Here is an 18,252-nt window from a genome sequence, read left to right as displayed (position 1 = left end):
CAATAAATGCTGGCCTTGCTAGCGACGCCTACATCCCATGAATTAATAAAAAAAAAGACAGCTGGACCTCATAACGGGAGGAATGCGGAGTCTATCTCGATTGATGAAATAAGATGAGTTGAGTGGCCTTCGTCATCCTTTTGTGATCACTAAATGTAGGTTATCCCATGTGGATGTGGATGTTTAAGTGTGTTTATTTATGTGACTACATATGCATACGCGTGTATGCAAGTTTGATTAAGAGTGTTTGTGCGGGTGAATTTCCTTGGGACTTCTCCCACTCCAATACCCCGATATGGGGTAATGGGGTTTCCACCAAAGCTACAGCAGCAGAGCAGAAGAAGTCCTGAGGAAATTCACCCCCTATGTGTGTGAGTGAGTATTTATTGATCACAAAATAGTTGAGGATGACGAAGGCCACTCAACTCATCTTATTGCATCAATCCAGATAGACTCCGCATTCCTCCCATTATGAGGTCCAGCTGTCTGTTAAATGATTCCAGGCTTATTGCCTTGACTATCCTACCTGGAAGTCCATTCCATGTGTTGACCATCCTTTGTGTGAAGAATTTCCTGGAATCAGTCCTAAATTTGCCTTTTACTTATTTGAAGCTGTGTCCCCTGGTCCTTCAGTCATGGTCTAGTTCGAAATAGTGTTCCAGGTCTACCTTTTCTATATCATTTAATATCTTATATACCTCTAACAGAAACCTCTCAGTCATTTCCTTTCAAGACTGAAAAGCCAAGTTGCTCCAGTCTTTACTCAAAACTCAGTCTTTTTGATGCTGTCTTGTGGCTCTCCTCTGTACCAATTCCAGGGCCTAAATGTCTCCCTTGTGTCTTGGTTAAAAATGGACACAGTATTTAAGATGTGGTCTGATCAGAGCACAGTACAATTTAACATGACTTCCTCCAACTTGTACTGTACTGTTTTGGCTATACAGTTCAGCATTATGTTTGCTTTGTTGATTGCTGAGCCCACTGGAGGTTGAGTTTTAGTTATTTTAAATGTGTGAATGAGTGTGTTTTATTTAAATAAACTTCTTTTGTTGTTAAGTTGTACAAGAATTTACACACTTTTGCAGGTGTTAGTAGAACACAGAATAACAGATTGCATATTCCCTTGCAGATTACATATGTTTGAAGACATGTAAGACTTTGCACTGCTGGTGGGGAGCCTCAGCCACAGGAGGGCATTTTGGAAATTTTGGCAAGTGCTGCACACAATTTTCTAATAATTTAAAATTGATGGTCAGAAAATCATGCACATCACATGACCAAATTTCTACTATTTCCTATGAACAGACGAGGCCTCCGCTAAGAATGTGAAGGCAGAAAATTACCCAAAGTGAGCGTTGTTTACAGTTATTTCTTCAAATTACGGTGCGATTTCTAGTTGTTAGGGTCAAGGTCTTTGTCAGGAAGTTCAGGTGACACAGAGAAGGGGTGAAGGGGGAGTTAGGGGATTCATGCTAGGTGCTGGATTGTAGTGGAGCTTGGTATCCACGGGAAATGAGGGGTACAATGTGGGATTTGATTCTATCCATTAAAAGATCAGCCTTGGAATCACTTTGACTGCAGGAATTTGGGGTGGGCCTGAGGTAAGGTGGCCATAACTCTTGTGTTTTTCTAGCTCTAGCTGCTGCCAGTGCTTCACCTGCTCTGCTTGTGAGATGTCCTACAGTTTTTTTTGCCCACGTATTTGTTGTTGGTGTTGTCAAATTTCATCACGGCTGTGGGATGCACCTGCATTGCTATTTGGAGCGAAAACAGGGTAATCCTGTGAGTGGTGATTTTAGCTGTAGGCTGAGTGGGTTTGGAGTTGGGCTTGAGAGGATGGTAAGCCTGTTTAAGGCTTGAGGACTTCCACTCAGGAGAACTGAAGAACGGGACAGGACCACAGTTTCTGGCACAGTTATGCTATTGATAATCTGACAAAGTAGGGGGAATTTATAGAGTTTCTATGGATGGGTTTGAGCGGGACCTCCCTCAGTGTGATAGGAACATAGGAACAGGAGTAGGCAGATTCACTCCCTTGAGCCTGTACCGCCATTCTATTAGATCATGGCTGATCTGTACACCAACTCCATTTACTCACTTTGTTCCATATTCCTTGATACCCTTACCTAATAAAAATCTGTTGATCTCAGTCTTGAAAATTTCAATCAACCCCCAGCATCCACAGCCTTTTAGAGGAGAAATTCCAGATTTCCACTACCTGCTGCAAATGCAGGGCAGCTCAATACCTCCCTCTGTTGCCACAATCATTTCTCAGGATTTACTAAGGCTTTCTGTATCATTTGATGGCCTGGTGGACAGTATTGAGTAGAGACAGGAGATGCATTGAAAAGGGCCAATTCTAATTGCATCAGTTCCAACTCAATTTTAGGTAGTACTTTTGGTGCTGGAGATAGCTTTGTTGAGGTTTAAATTACATAGAATTTTACAGCACAGAAACAGGCCATTCGGCCAAACAGGTCTATGCTAGTATTTATGCTCCACAAGAGCCTCTTCCCACCTTACTTCATCTCACCCTATCAACATATCCTTCGATTCCTTTCTCCCTCATCTAGCTTCCCTTAAATGCATCTATGCTAATCGCCTCAACCACTCCATGTGGTAGCAAGTTCCAAATTCTCACCACTCTCTGAATAAAGAGTTAGAAGGTAGTGGGTTCAAATCTCACTGCAAGACCTGTGCACAAAATCTAGGTTAATGCTCAAGTACAGTAGTGAGGGAGTGCTACATTGTCAGAAGTGCCATCTTTGAGATGAGACATCAAACAACGATCTCTGTTCAAGTAGATATAAAAGCTCCCGTGACATTATTTGAAGAAGAGCAGGGAGTTCTCAAGTTAATGTTAACCAGACTCATGGCTCAGCAATTTTATCTAGTGAGTAGTTGAGTCATACAGACTGGAAAAGTTTGCCACCATAACTTCACCAGAAAAGAAAAGAAAAAAAGTTCTTTACACAGGGGCTGGTCAGATTGTATAATTCTCTGCTACAAATCACTGTTGACATTCTTTTTGAAAGGGAATTAGATAATTGCTTGAAAAAGAGGGATATTAAAGAAGATGGGGAGTGAGCAGCAGCAAAACACTGACGCAGACTTAATGGGCAAAATGGCCTGTTTCTGTAGTGTAACATTCTATGATTCTAAAAAAAAAGGCTCAGAGACAGCTCGACTCACTCTTGTCTTCTCACAACACTCACTGTTATGACCAGGCAGTTATACTGGGCCACCTTCTGACCTGTGACCTCCATAACCAAATAAAATAGTTCAGCAGTTAAAACTGGGGATGGGGCAGACTATTACATAGCCTGGTGATATTAATGAAAAGTGCTCTAAATTCTTTTCAGCTTTTACAGTTCTGAGCAGAGTGTCACTTCGGAACAGACTGATTTGAGACCAGGTTGAGATTATTAATTGCTCGTCACATAAGAAGTGTATCAAAACAACACTCTCAGAAAACATGTAATTCCCACAGTACAAAAAGGGACAAGAGGTAGTTGTTTGATAATCCACCACTTAAATGAGAATGCCAGCAAATCATTTTAGTGGAGAAAACAGTAATAAAAGCAAATGAATGATAAATAACAGACAATTAACTTCCTAAGAAAACCAAAATCCAAAGAATGACAGTTCCAATAATGACCAATTCTTGTGAACCTGTTTGACAAGCCAGTCTGGGTGACAGACCTACCTCCAACTGTGTAGATTGCAGTAATGAACAGTAACCCGATCACAGCAATGTACAGGTCCCAGTGCAAAGCAAGGTGAATAAAGACAGCTCCAGCATAGATATCAACCTGGGCAAAATATATCACCATAAAATATATCACTCAGTAGTACTAGCAAATCATCACAGCCAAGCTGAAGAATATTCCACTAACTCCATTGATAACCTGCATTGCAGGACAGTTTTATATGTTGTGTGTTTACAGGGTGGTGTGCAATTAAAGTAAGAGTGGGATGTTCTCAGAGATATATGAAGTCAATGGAAATAAAAATCAGGAGAGACAGGCTGCCAACCCGCTATCACCCGTTTTACATTATTAAAGTCAAGAACTACCCTATAGTGTCTTAAAGGAATACAACCTTGAAGTATATAGTGTCTTGGGACTGCAGTACGGTATGATTTATGATATGTTGAGGATGTCTTATAGTGAGGGTAAAGTGTGTTGGGAGTGTGGTATGATAAGGAATAGAGTGTATTGGGACTGCGGTACAGTGAGGATATGGTGTGTTCATGTTGCACATGGTGAGGGATCCAGCGTGTTGGAGCTGCGGTATGATGAGGATATAGTATGCTGAGCTTGCAGAACAATGAATGTACAATGTTTTGGGGTTATAGTATGATGAGCTGGGTGTTAAGACTCATGAAATGGATTACAGATATTTAGTTGGATTGAAAATTAGCTTCGCAACAAAAGCTGGTGATAAAAGGAAAATGGTCTGCTTGGGAGACATTCTCCCATGGTGTTCCACGGGGCTCTGTCCTGAGCCCTCGTTTGTTCACACTATTTGTGAAATGTAGCAGGGTGCTAACAGTGCTGAAAACACAAAACTGTGGGCAGATAATGAGCAGAAAGAAGATTAGTAGGATTCAGAGAGATTCAGAAGAATTAAACAGATGGGCTGAAATGAGGGAAATGGATGGTCATGGATAATTGCAAGTGTAAATTTACAAAACCCACACTTCCACCAGGGAGCCAGGCTCAAAGGGCGTGAAGTTAGCGAATCGGCTCTGTGAGGTGTGCTTGTTTTACTATGTAACCTAAGACTGTGTCTGAGTGCTTCCTGAGTGGGACAAATATCTGTAGTAACAAGCTGCTGTTGGGTTTTGTGGCCCTTCCAGTGTGATATTGGCCTTTAATCTCTGGCTGCAGGATCATGAAATATCCCTGATACATCTGCAGCCATGTCCCGCAATGCCTGTCTGGTCTCAAACCACTGAGGGGCCTTATTGGAGTGATAGGAGGTGTTCCTTGAAAGGAAGCTGCCTCATCTGGACCGTCTCCTTTAATGCCATTTATAGAATCATAGAATCATAGAAAGCTACTGCACAGAAGGAAGCCATTCAGCCCATTGTGTCCATGCCGGCCGAAAAAGAGCTATCCAGCTTAATCCCACTTTCCAGCACTTGGTCCATAGCCCTGTAGGTTATGGCACTTCAAGTGCTCATCCAAGTACTTTTTAAATGAGTTGAGGGTTTCTGCCTCTACCACCCTTTCAGACAGTGAGTTCCAGACCCCCACCACCCTCTGGGTGAAAATATTTGTCCTCAGCTCCCCTCTAATCATTCTACCAATTACTTTAAATCTATGCCCCCTGGTTACTGACCCCTCTGCTAAGGGAAATAGGTCCTCCTTATCCACTCTATCGAGTCCCGTCATAATTTTGTACACCTCAATTAAAACTCCCCTCAGCCTCTTGTTCCTAAGAAAACAACACCAGCCTATCCAATCTTTCCTCATAATTAAAATTCTCCAGCCTTGGCAACATCCTCATAAATCTCCTCTGTGCCCTCTCTAGTGCAATCACATCTTTCCTGTAATGTGGTGACCAGAACTGTACACAGTACTCAAGCTGTGGCCTAAACAATGTTTTATACAGTTCTAGTATAACCTCCCTGCTCTTATATTCTATGCCTCGGCTAATAAAAGTAAAGTATCCCATATACCTTTTTAACCACCTTATCTACCTGTCCTGCAACCTTCAGGGATCTGTGGACATACACTCCAAGGTCCCTTTGTTCCTCTATACCTTTCACTATCCTCCCATTTATTGTGTACTCCCTTGCCTTGTTTGCCCTCCCCAAATGCATTACCTCACACTTCTCTGGATTGATTTCCATTTGCCACTTTTCTGCCCACCTGACCAGTCCATTGCTATCTTCCTGCAGTCTACAGCTTTCCTCCTCACCATCAACGACACGGCCAATTTTTGTATCATCTGCAAACTTCATGATCAAGCCCCCCACATTCAAGTCCAAATCATTAATGTATACCACAAAAAGCAAGAGACCTAGTATTGAGCCTTGTGGGACTCCACTGGAAACAGCCTTCCAGTCACAAAAACACCCGTCAACCGTAACCCTTCGCTTCCTGCTACTGAGCCAATTTTGGATCCAACTAGCCACTTTCCCTTGGATCTCATGGGCTTTTACTTTTTTGATGCTGGACAATCGAACAGGTTGACCATCTGTCTCCATGAGATTAGTTCAAACGCTCCTGTGAAGTGCCTTAGGACGTTTTACTATGTTAAAGGTGCTATATAAATGCAAGTTGTTGTTGGCTCCGAAGTGGATTAAGCTTAGCGTCATTGTTCTTTCCAAGCAATCACTCAGTCTGTCAAACCCAGCATTGACTGACGACGATGTGGGTGCTCAAGGTGCCACAAGTGTCAGTGGCATTAGTCACAGTGTTCATGAGAGAGAGTTGTTCTGCCTTTGCTCCCTCTGTACTGTGACCCCCCCACCCCTGCAGATGGCCATGAAGGTGCCACTTGTTCCGTAGTACTGCATTGATGTCAGAAATGCACTTCTGCACATTCTTCACCAGCTGTTGCAGGCTATCCTAACTAACTCCCGTCTGAAGGCAGGCCCAATAGGATGCGAATGCCTTGTCCATATAACAAGTACAGGTCATGGGACATCACCCTCGTCTTATCATTCCTCCCCCATTCCTGCCACCATCACTTGCTCTTCCTTTCTTGTGAATTGTGAATCATCAGGCCAGCTTCCTGAACCTCACTACCTACATTTTCGAAGATCGAATACTTGTGCTGGTGCTCGGGTCGGTTGGAATGCTTGGCACAGCCTGCTGTGAAGTGCCAGGGTCTATGCCCCACTTCCTCTGAGCTCTTCAGCTTGGGAAGAATTTTAATAGATGGAGGATCCTTGCTCGATAATGGCACCATGCCTCCAAATTCACCTCCACCAATGCCCTTGACAGATTTCTGGCCAAAAAGGGTGAGGGCCATCTAGGAACATAGGAACAGGAGTAGGCCATTCAGCCCCTCGTGCCTGCTCCGCCATTTGATAAGATCATGGCTGATCTGTGATCTAACTCCATATACCCGCCTTTGGCCCATATCCCTTAATACCTTTGATTGCCCCTATCTATCTCAGATTTAAATTTAGCAATTGAGCAAGTATCAATTGCCATTTGCGGAAGAGAGTTCCAAACTTCTACCACCCTTTGTGTATAGAAATGTTTTCTAATCTCGATCCTGAAAGGCCTGGCTCTAATTTTTAGACTGTGCTCCCTACTCCTGGAATCCCCAACCAACGGAAATAGTTTCTCTCTATCCACCCTATCTGTTCCCCTTAATATCTTATAAACTTCGATCAGATCACTCCTTAACCTTCGAAACTCCAGAGAATACGACCCCAATTTGTGTAATCTCTCCTCGTAACTTAACCCTTGAAGTCTGGGTATCATTCTAGTAAACCTACACTGCACTCCCTCCAAGTCCAATATATCCTTCCGAAGGTGCGGTGCCCAGAACTGCTCACAGTACTCCAGGTGCGGTCTAACCAGGGTTTTGTATAGCTGCAGCATAACTTCTGCCCCCTTGTACTCTAGTCCTCTAGATATAAAGGCCAGTATTCCATTAGCCTTATTGATTATTTTCTGCACCTGTTCATGACACTTCAATGATCTATATACCTGAACTCCTAAGTCCCTTTGGACATCCACTGTTTTTAACTTTTTACCATTTAGAAAGTACCCTGTTCTATCCTTTTTTGATCTAAAGTGGATGACCTCACATTTGTCTACATTGAATTCCATTTGCCACAGTTTTGCCCATTCAAAAATTCTATCAATATTGCTTTGTAATCTCCTCAACCTCTGTCAATTGTTTCATTATAGGTGGCCCACTGCTTTTCCAATTCTCTCCTGATGATTGTGAGCTGCCTTGGCCTGCAAGCAGAGCACATTTATGCAGATTTTAGCAAGGGTTTAAGAACCTCAAACAGCACCACCAGGCCACATCCCTCCCTATGTCAGGCCTTTTCAAATAAGCTTTTATGGTGTTTTTCTTGTTGGTAGTCTTTTGCAGATGAAACTTGGAATGGTATATGTATGATATTATTGTATGCCACTGCAATTGAGCCGTGCTGCCTCCCCTCAATGACACAATGTTGTAAAATAGAGTAAAGGCTCTGTGTGTGCTTTGCAGGTTATCTCCCTAAGAAAGCAGCAGATGAACATTTACATTAGGTCCGTGTCCTCTATGAAGGAACAGTACGTATTGCCCCAAATTTCATCGGATGTTCCGCTAGACTGCTGTAACGAGGAGAGGCAATATAAACAAGAGGGCACAATTCTAAAAGGGGTACAGGAACAGAAAAATCTGGGGATATTTGTGCACAAATCATTGAAGGTGGCAGGACAAGTTGAGAAAGCAGTTAAAAAAGCATTGGGGTTCCTGGGCTTGATAAATAGAGGCAGAGAGTACAAAAGTATGGAAGTCATGATGAACCTTTATAAAACACTCGTTCGACCACGACTGGAGTATTGTGTCCAGTTCTGGGCACCGCACTTCAGGAAAGATGTGAAGGCCTGAGAGAGGGTGCAGAAAAGATTTACGAGAATGATTCCAGGGATGAGGGACTTTAGATACATGGATAGACTGGAGAAGCTGGGGTTGTTCTCCTTGGAACAGAGAAGGTTGCGAGGAGATTTGATAGAGGTATTCAAAATCATGAAGGGTCTAGACAAAGTCGATAGAGAGAAACTGTTCCCATTGGCGGAAGGGTCAAGAACCAGAGGACGTAGGTTTAAGGTGATTGGCAAAAGAACCAAAGTTGATATGAGGAAAATCTTTTTTACACAGCGAGTGGTTAGGATTTGGAATGCACTGCCCAAGGGGGTGGTGGAGGCAAATTCAATCATAGCCTTCAAAAGGGAACTGGATAAGTACTTGAAAGGAAAAAATTTGCAGGGCAACAAGGATAGGGCGGGGGAGTGGGACAAGCTGGATTGCTCTTGCATAGAGCCGGTGTGGACTCAATGGGCCGAATGGCCTCCTTCCGTGCTGTAACCTTTCTATTATTCTGTGATTCTATTACTCCAGCGGGGATTCACTGGAACCCATCAGAAAACAACAGGGATCTGGTTGGACCGAGTCCCTGCCCTTAATAGGATTTTCTAGTCAGCCTTGTAAGAGTCAGAACCTCCACTGCCCCATACGAGGCCAAAGATTTCAGGAGGCAGATTCAGGGGGGGGAGTCAGGGGCAGGGACTACCCGACACTGAGAGTTACCACTTCCCTAGGTCAGTTGGCACCCAGTATTGAACTGGTAAATGGAGAGTGATGAGATGTACTGGCCATAAGATGGGCACCAGTAAGCCCCATGGGGTGGGCTGGTGAGGAGGTGGTGTGGGTATAGTATAGTGTGGGATACAATGTACTGAGGGTATGGTAAAGCGAGGGATACAGTGTACTGAGGGTACGGTATATTGAGGGATACAGTGTACTGAGGGTGTGGTACAGTGAGAGATACAGGGTACTGAGGGTATGGTATAGTGTGGGATATGGTGTACTGAGGGTATGGTATAGCGAGGGATACAGTGTACTGAGGGTATCGTATAGTGAGGGATACAGGGTACTGAGGGTATGGTATCGTGTGGGATATGGTGTACTGAGGGTATGGTACAGCGAAGGATACAGTGTACTGAGGATATGGTATAGCGAAGGATACAGTGTACTGAGGGTATGGTATAGTGAGGGATACAGTGTACTGAGGGTATGGTATAGTGTGGGATAGAGTGTACTGAGGGTATGGTATAGTGAGGGATACAGTGTACAGAGAGTATGGTACAGCGAGGGTTACAGTGTACTGAGGGTTTGGTATAGTGTGGGATAGAGTGTACTGAGGGTATGGTATAGTGAGGGATACAGTGTACAGAGAGTATGGTATAGCGAGGGTTACAGTGTACTGAGGGTTTGGTATAGTGAGAGATACAGTGTACTGAGAGCATGGTAGAGTGAGGAATACAGTATACTGAGGGTATGGTATAGTGAGGGATACAGTGTACTGAGGGTATGGTTTAGTGAGGGATACAGTGTACTGAGGGTATGGTATAGTGAGGGATACAGTGTACTGAGGGTATGGCAGAGTGAGGGATACAGTGTACTGAGGGTATGGTATAGTGAGGGATACAGTGTACTGAGGGTATGGTATAGTGAGGGATACAGTGTACTGAGGGTATGGTATAGTGAGGGATACAGTGTACTGAGGGCATGGTATAGTGAGGGATACAGTGTAATGAGGGTATGGTATAGTGAGGGATACAGTGTACTGAGGGTATGGTATAGTGAGGGATACAGTGTACTGAGGGCATGGTATAGTGAGAGATACAGTGTACTGAGGGTATGGTATAGTGAGGGATACAGTGTACTGAGGGTATGGTATAGTGAGGGATACAGTGTACTGAGGGTATTGTATAGTGAGGGATACAGTGCACTGAGGGTATGGTATAGTGAGGGATACAGTGTACTGAGGGTATGGTTTAGTGAGGGATACAGTATACTGAGGGTATGGTACAGTGAGGGATACAGTGTACTGAGGGTATGGTATAGTGAGGGATACAGTATACTGAGGGTACGGTATAGTGAGGGATACAGTGTACTGAGGGTACGGTATAGTGAGGGACACAGTGTACTAAGGGTACGGTTTAGTGAGGGATACAGTGTACTGAGGGTATTGTATAGTGAGGGATACAGTGTACTGAGGGTATGGTATAGTGAGGGATACAGTTTACTGAGGGTATGGTATAGTGAGGGATACAGTGTACTGAGGGTATGGTATAGTGAGGGATACAGTGTACTGAGGGTATGGTACAGTGAGGGATACAGTAAACTGAGGGTATGGTAAAGTGAGGGATACAGTGTATTGAGGGTATGGTATAGTGAGGGAATCAGTGTACCGAGGGTATGGTATAGTGAGGGACACAGTGTACTGAGGGTATGGTATAGTGAGGGATACAGTGTATTGAGGGTATGGTACAGTGAGGGATACAGTGTATTGAGGGTATGGTATAGTGAAGGATAGTGTATTGAGGGTATGGTAAAGTGAGGGATACAGTGTATTGATGGTATGGTATAGTGAGGGATACAGTGCACTGAGGGTATGGTACAGTGTGGGATGGAGTGCACAAAGGGTATGGTTTAGTGAGGAATATAGTGTACTGATGGTTTGGTATGGTGTGGGATACAGTGCACTGGGAGTATGGTATAGTGAAGGATAAAGTGTACTGAGGGTATGGTATAGTGAAGGATACAGTGTACTGAGGGTATGGTATAGTGAGGGATACAGTGTACTGAGGGTATGGTATAGTGAGGGATACAGTGTACTGAGGGTATGGTACAGCGAAGGATACAGTGTACTGAGGATGTGGTAGAGCGAAGGATACAGTTTACTGAGGGTATGGCATAGTGTGGGATAGAGTGTACTGAGGGTATGGTAAAGTGAGGGATACAGTGTGCAGAGAGTATGGTAGAGTGAGGGATACAGTATACTGAGGGTATGGTATGGTGAGTGATACAGTGTACTGAGGGTATGGTTCAGTCAGGGATACAGTGTACTGAGGGTATGGTTTAGTGAGGGATACAGTGTACTGAGGGTATGGTATAGTGAGGGATACAGTGTACTGAGGGTATGGTTTAGTGAGGGATACAGTGTACTGAGGGTATGGTATAGTGAGGGATACAGTGTACTGAGGGTATGGTATAGTGAGGGATACAGTGTACTGAGGGTATGGTATAGTGAGGGATACAGTGCACTGAGGGTATGGTATAGTGAGGGATACAGTGTACTGAGGGTATGGTACAGTGAGGGATACAGTGTACTGAGGGTATGGTGTAGTGAGGGAGACAGTGTACTGAGGGTGTGGTATAATGAGGGATACAGTGTACTGAGGGTTTGGTATAGTGTGAGATATGGTGTACTGAGGGTATGGTACAGCGAAGGATACAGTGTACTGAGGATATGGTAGAGCGAAGGATACAGTGTACTGAGGGTATGTTATAGTGAGGGATACAGTGTACTGAGGGTATGTTATAGTGAGGGATACAGTGCACTGAGGGTATGGTATAGTGAGGGATACAGTGTACTGAGGGTATGGTAGAGTGAGGGATACAGTGTACTGAGGGTATGGTTTAGTGAGGGATACAGTATACTGAGGGTATGGTATAGTGAGGAATACAGTGCACTGAGGGTATGGTACAGTGAGGGATACAGTGTACTGAGGGTATGGTATGGTGAGGGATACAGTATACTGAGGGTATGGAAAAGTGAGGGATACAGTGTATTGAGGGTATGGTATAGTGAGGGAATCAGTGTACCGAGGGTATGGTACAGTGAGGGATACAGTGTACTGAGGGTATGGTTTAGTGAGGGATACAGTGTACTGAGGGTATGGTATAGTGAGGGATACAGTGTACTGAGGGTATGGTATAGTGAGGGATACAGTGTACTGAGGGTATGGTATAGTGAGGGATACAGTGCACTGAGGGTATGGTAGAGTGAGGGATACAGTGTACTGAGGGTGTGGTACAGTGAGGGATACAGTGTACTGAGGGTATGGTACAGTGAGGGATACAGTGTACTGAGGGTATGGTTTAGTGAGGGATACAGTGTACTGAGGGTACGGTATATTGAGGGATACAGTGTACTGAGGGTGTGGTATAGTGAGAGATACAGTGTACTGAGGGTATGGTATAGTGAGGGATACAGTGTTCTGAGGGTATGGTATGGTGAGGGATACAGTATACTGAGGGTATGGTATAGTGAGTTATACAGTGTACTGAGGGTATGGTTCAGTGAGGGATACAGTGTACTGAGGGTATGGTATAGTGAGGGATACAGTGTTCTGAGGGTATGGTATGGTGAGGGATACAGTATACTGAGGGTATGGTATAGTGAGTTATACAGTGTACTGAGGGTGTGGTATAGTGAGAGATACAGTGTACTGAGGGTATGGTATAGTGAGGGATACAGTGTTCTGAGGGTATGGTATGGTGAGGGATACAGTATACTGAGGGTATGGTATAGTGAGTTATACAGTGTACTGAGGGTGTGGTATAGTGAGAGATACAGTGTACTGAGGGTATGGTATAGTGAGGGATACAGTGTTCTGAGGGTATGGTATGGTGAGGGATATAGTATACTGAGGGTATGGTATAGTGAGTTATACAGTGTACTGAGGGTGTGGTATAGTGAGAGATACAGGGTACTGAGGGTATGGTATAGTGTGGGATATGGTGTACTGAGGATATGGTATAGCGAGGGATACAGTGTACTGAGGGTATCGTATAGTGAGGGATACAGGGTACTGAGGGTATGGTTCAGTGAGGGATACAGTGTACTGAGGGTATGGTACAGTGAGGGATACAGTGCACTGAGGGTATGGTATAGTGAGGGATACAGTTTACTGAGGGTATGGTATTGTGAGGGATACAGTGTATTCAGGGTATGGTATCGTGAGGGATACAGTGTACTGAGGGTATGGTATCGTGGGGGATACAGTGCACTGAGGGTATGGTATAGTGAGGGATACAGTTTACTGAGGGTATGGTATAGTGAGGGATATAGTGTACTGAGAGTATGGTATAGTGAGGGATACAGTGCACTGAGGGTACGGTATAGTGAGGGATACAGTGTACCGAGGGTACGGTTTAGTGAGGGATACAGTGTACTGAAGGTCTGGTATAGTGTGGGATACAGTGTACTGAGGGTATGGTATAGTGAGGGATACAGTTTACTGAGGGTATGTTATAGTGAGGGATACAGTGTATTGAGGGTATGGTATCATGAGGGATACAGTGTACTGAGGGTATGGTATTGTGTGGGATGGAGTGTACAAAGGGTATGGTTTCGTGAGGAATATGGTGTACTGATGGTTTGGTATGGTGTGGGATACAGTGCACTGGGAGTATGATATAGTGAAGGATAAAGTGTACTGAGGGTACGGTATGGTGAGGGATACAGTGTGCCGAGGGTACGGTTTAGTGAGGGATACAGTGTACTGAGGGTATGGTATAGTGAGGGATACAGTGTACTGAGGGTATGGTATAGTGAGGGATACAGTTTACTGAGGGTATGGTATAGTGAAGGATAAAGTGTACTGAGGGTATGGTATCGTGAAGGATACAGTGTACTGAGGGTATGGTATAGTGAGGGATACAGTGCACTGAGGGTATGGTATCGTGAGGGATACAGTTTACTGAGGGTATGGTATCGTGAGGGATACAGTGTACTGAGGGTATGGTATAGTGAGAGATACAGTGTACTGAGAGGATGGTAGAGTGAGGGTTACAGTATACTGAGGGTATGGTATAGTGAGGGACACAGTGTACTGAGGGTATGGTACAGTGAGGGATACAGTGCACTGAGGGTATGGTTCAGTGAGGGATATAGTGTACTGAGGGTATGGTATAGTGAGGGATACAGTGTACTGAGGGTATGGTATAGTGAGGGATACAGTGTACTGAGGGTATGGTATAGTGAGGGACACAGTGCACTGAGGGTATGGTATAGTGAGGGACACAGTGCACTGAGCGTATGGTCGAGTGAGGGATACAGTGTACTGAGGGTATGGTACAGTGAGGGATACAGTGCACTGAGGGTATGGTATAGTGAGGGATACAATGTACTGAGGGTATGGTGTAGTGAGGGATACAGTATACTGAGGGTATGGTATAGTGAGGGATACAATGTATCGAAGGCATGGAATAGTGAGGGATACAGTTTACTGAGGGTATGGTATTGTGAGGGATACAGTGTATTCAGGGTATGGTATCGTGAGGGATACAGTGTACTGAGGGTATGGTATCGTGAGGGATACAGTGCACTGAGGGTATGGTATAGTGAGGGATACAGTTTACTGAGGGTATGGTACAGTGAGGGATACAGTGTACTGAGGGTATGGTATAGTGAGGGATACAGTGTACTGAGGGTATGGTATAGTGAGGGATACAGTGTACTGAGGGGATGGTATAGTGAGGGATACAGTGTACTGAGGGGATGGTTTCGTGAGGGATACAGTATACTGAGGGTATGGTATAGTGAGGGACACAGTATACTGAGGGTATGGTATGGTGAGGGACACAGTGTACTGAGGTTATGGTATAGTGAGGGATACAGTGTATTGAGGGTATGGTATAGTGAGGGATACAGTATACTGAGGGTGTGGTATGGTGAGGGATACAGTATACTGAGGGTATGGTATAGTGAGGGACACAGTGGACTGAGGGTATGGATGAGTGAGGGATACAGTGTACTGAGAGTATGGTATAGTGAGGGATACAGTGCACTGAGGGGATGGTTTCGTGAGGGATACAGTATACTGAGGGTATGGTATAGTGAGGGACACAGTATACTGAGGGTATGGTATGGTGAGGGACACAGTGTACTGAGGGTATGGTATAGTGAGGGATACAGTGTACTGAGGGTATGGTATAGTGAGGGATACAGTATACTGAGGGTATGGTATAGTGAGGGACACAGTATACTGAGGGTATGGTATGGTGAGGGACACAGTGTACTGAGGGTATGGTATAGTGAGGGATACAGTGTACTGAGGGTATGGTATAGTGAGGGATACTGTGTACTGAGGGTATGGTATAGTGAGGGATACAGTGTACTGATGGTATTGTACAGTGAGGGATACAGTGCACTGAGGGTATGGTATAGTGAGGGACACAGTGTACTGAGGGTATGGTTTAGTGAGGGATACAGTATACTGAGGGTCTGGTATAGTGTGGGATACAGTGTACTGAGGGTATGGTATAGTGAGGGATACAGTTTACTGAGGGTATGTTATAGTGAGGGATACAGTGTATTGAGGGTATGGTATCATGAGGGATACAGTGTACTGAGGGTATGGTATTGTGTGGGATGGAGTGTACAAAGGGTATGGTTTCGTGAGGAATATAGTGTACTGATGGTTTGGTATGGTGTGGGATACAGTGCACTGGGAGTATGATATAGTGAAGGATAAAGTGTACTGAGGGTACGGTATGGTGAGGGATACAGTGTGCCGAGGGTACGGTTTAGTGAGGGATACAGTGTACTGAGGGTATGGTATAGTGAGGGATACAGTGTACTGAGGGTATGGTATAGTGAGGGATACAGTTTACTGAGGGTATGGTATAGTGAAGGATAAAGTGTACTGAGGGTATGGTATCGTGAAGGATACAGTGTACTGAGGGTATGGTATAGTGAGGGATACAGTGCACTGAGGGTATGGTATCGTGAGGGATACAGTTTACTGAGGGTATGGTATCGTGAGGGATACAGTGTACTGAGGGTATGGTATAGTGAGAGATACAGTTTACTGAGAGGATGGTAGAGTGAGGGTTACAGTATACTGAGGGTATGGTATAGTGAGGGACACAGTGTACTGAGGGTATGGTACAGTGAGGGATACAGTGCACTGAGGGTATGGTTCAGTGAGGGATATAGTGTACTGAGGGTATGGTATAGTGAGGGATACAGTGTACTGAGGGTATGGTATAGTGAGGGATACAGTGTACTGAGGGTATGGTAGAGTGAGGGACACAGTGCACTGAGGGTATGGTATAGTGAGGGACACAGTGCACTGAGGGTATGGTCGAGTGAGGGATACAGTGTACTGAGGGTATGGTACAGTGAGGGATACAGTGCACTGAGGGTATGGTATAGTGAGGGATACAGTGTACTGAGGGTATGGTATAGTGAGGGATACAGTATACTGAGGGTATGGTATAGTGAGGGATACAATGTATCGAAGGCATGGAATAGTGAGGGATACAGTTTACTGAGGGTATGGTATTGTGAGGGATACAGTGTACTGAGGGTATGGTATCGTGAGGGATACAGTGCACTGAGGGTATGGTATAGTGAGGGATACAGTTTACTGAGGGTATGGTATAGTGAGGGATACAGTGCACTGAGGGTATGGTATAGTGAGGGATACAGTGTACTGAGGGGATGGTATAGTGAGGGATACAGTGTACTGAGGGTATGGTATAGTGAGGGACACAGTGTACTGAGGTTATGGTATAATGAGGGATACAGTGTATTGAGGGTATGGTATAGTGAGGGATACAGTATACTGAGGGTGTGGTATAGTGAGGGATACAGTATACTGAGGGTATGGTATAGTGAGGGACACAGTGGACTGAGGGTATGGATGAGTGAGGGATACAGTGTACTGAGAGTATGGTATAGTGAGGGATACAGTGCACTGAGGGGATGGTTTCGTGAGGGATACAGTATACTGAGGGTATGGTATAGTGAGGGACACAGTATACTGAGGGTATGGTATGGTGAGGGACACAGTGTACTGAGGGTATGGTATAGTGAGGGATACAGTGTACTGAGGGTATGGTATAGTGAGGGATACAGTGTACTGAGGGTATGGTATAGTGAGGGATACAGTGTACTGATGGTATTGTACAGTGAGGGATACAGTGCACTGAGGGTATGGTATAGTGAGGGACACAGTGTACTGAGGGTATGGTTTAGTGAGGGATACAGTATACTGAGGGTATGGTCTAGTGAGGGATACAGTGCACTGTGGGTATGGTATAGTGAGGGACACAGTATACTGAGGGTATGGTCTAGTGAGGGATACAGTGTACTGAGGGTATGGTATAGTGAGGGATACAGCATACTGAGGGTACGGTATAGTGAGGGATACAGTGTACTGAGGGTACGGTATAGTGAGGGACACAGTGTACTAAGGGTACGGTTTCGTGAGGGATACAGTGTACTGAGGGTATTGTATAGTGAGGGATACAGTGTACTGAGGGTATGGTATAGTGAGGGATACAGTTTACTGAGGGTATGGTATAGTGAGGGATAGAGTGTACTGAGGGTATGGTATAGTGAGGGATACAGTGTACTGAGGGTATGGTACAGTGAGGGATACAGTAAACTGAGAGTATGGTAAAGTGAGGGATACAGTGTATTGAGGGTATGGTATAGTGAGGGAATCAGTGTACCGAGGGTATGGTATAGTGAGGGATACAGTGTATTGAGGGTATGGTATAGTGAGGGATACAGTGTATTGATGGTATGGTATAGTGAGGGATACAGTGCACTGAGGGTATGGTACAGTGTGGGATGGAGTGCACAAAGGGTCTGGTTTAGTGAGGAATATAGTGTACTGATGGTTTGGTATAGTGTGGGATACAGTGCACTGGGAGTATGGTAGAGTGAAGGATACAGTGTACTGAGGGTATGGTATAGTG

The 18,252-nt window shown here is 44.6% G+C and overlaps 1 protein-coding gene across 1 annotated transcript in view; it reads right to left on the bottom strand.

The window, feature by feature from the left end:
* The window catches only part of LOC137340509 (sodium/myo-inositol cotransporter 2-like), a 151,054-nt gene that overhangs the window by 46,165 nt on the left and 86,637 nt on the right, over window positions 1–18,252 (bottom strand). Inside the window, exon 7 of the mRNA XM_068002999.1 lies at window positions 3,707–3,812. Coding sequence (XP_067859100.1) covers window positions 3,707–3,812 — 106 coding nt within the window. The remainder of the gene's footprint in view (window positions 1–3,706; window positions 3,813–18,252) is intronic.

The sequence above is a fragment of the Heptranchias perlo genome, chromosome 22 (assembly GCF_035084215.1).
Source record: "Heptranchias perlo isolate sHepPer1 chromosome 22, sHepPer1.hap1, whole genome shotgun sequence".
In the NCBI taxonomy this organism is placed as follows: Eukaryota; Metazoa; Chordata; class Chondrichthyes; order Hexanchiformes; family Hexanchidae; genus Heptranchias; species Heptranchias perlo.
The sequence above is the reverse complement of the archived record's forward strand: the minus strand, read 5'-3'. Positions and strand labels throughout refer to the sequence as shown.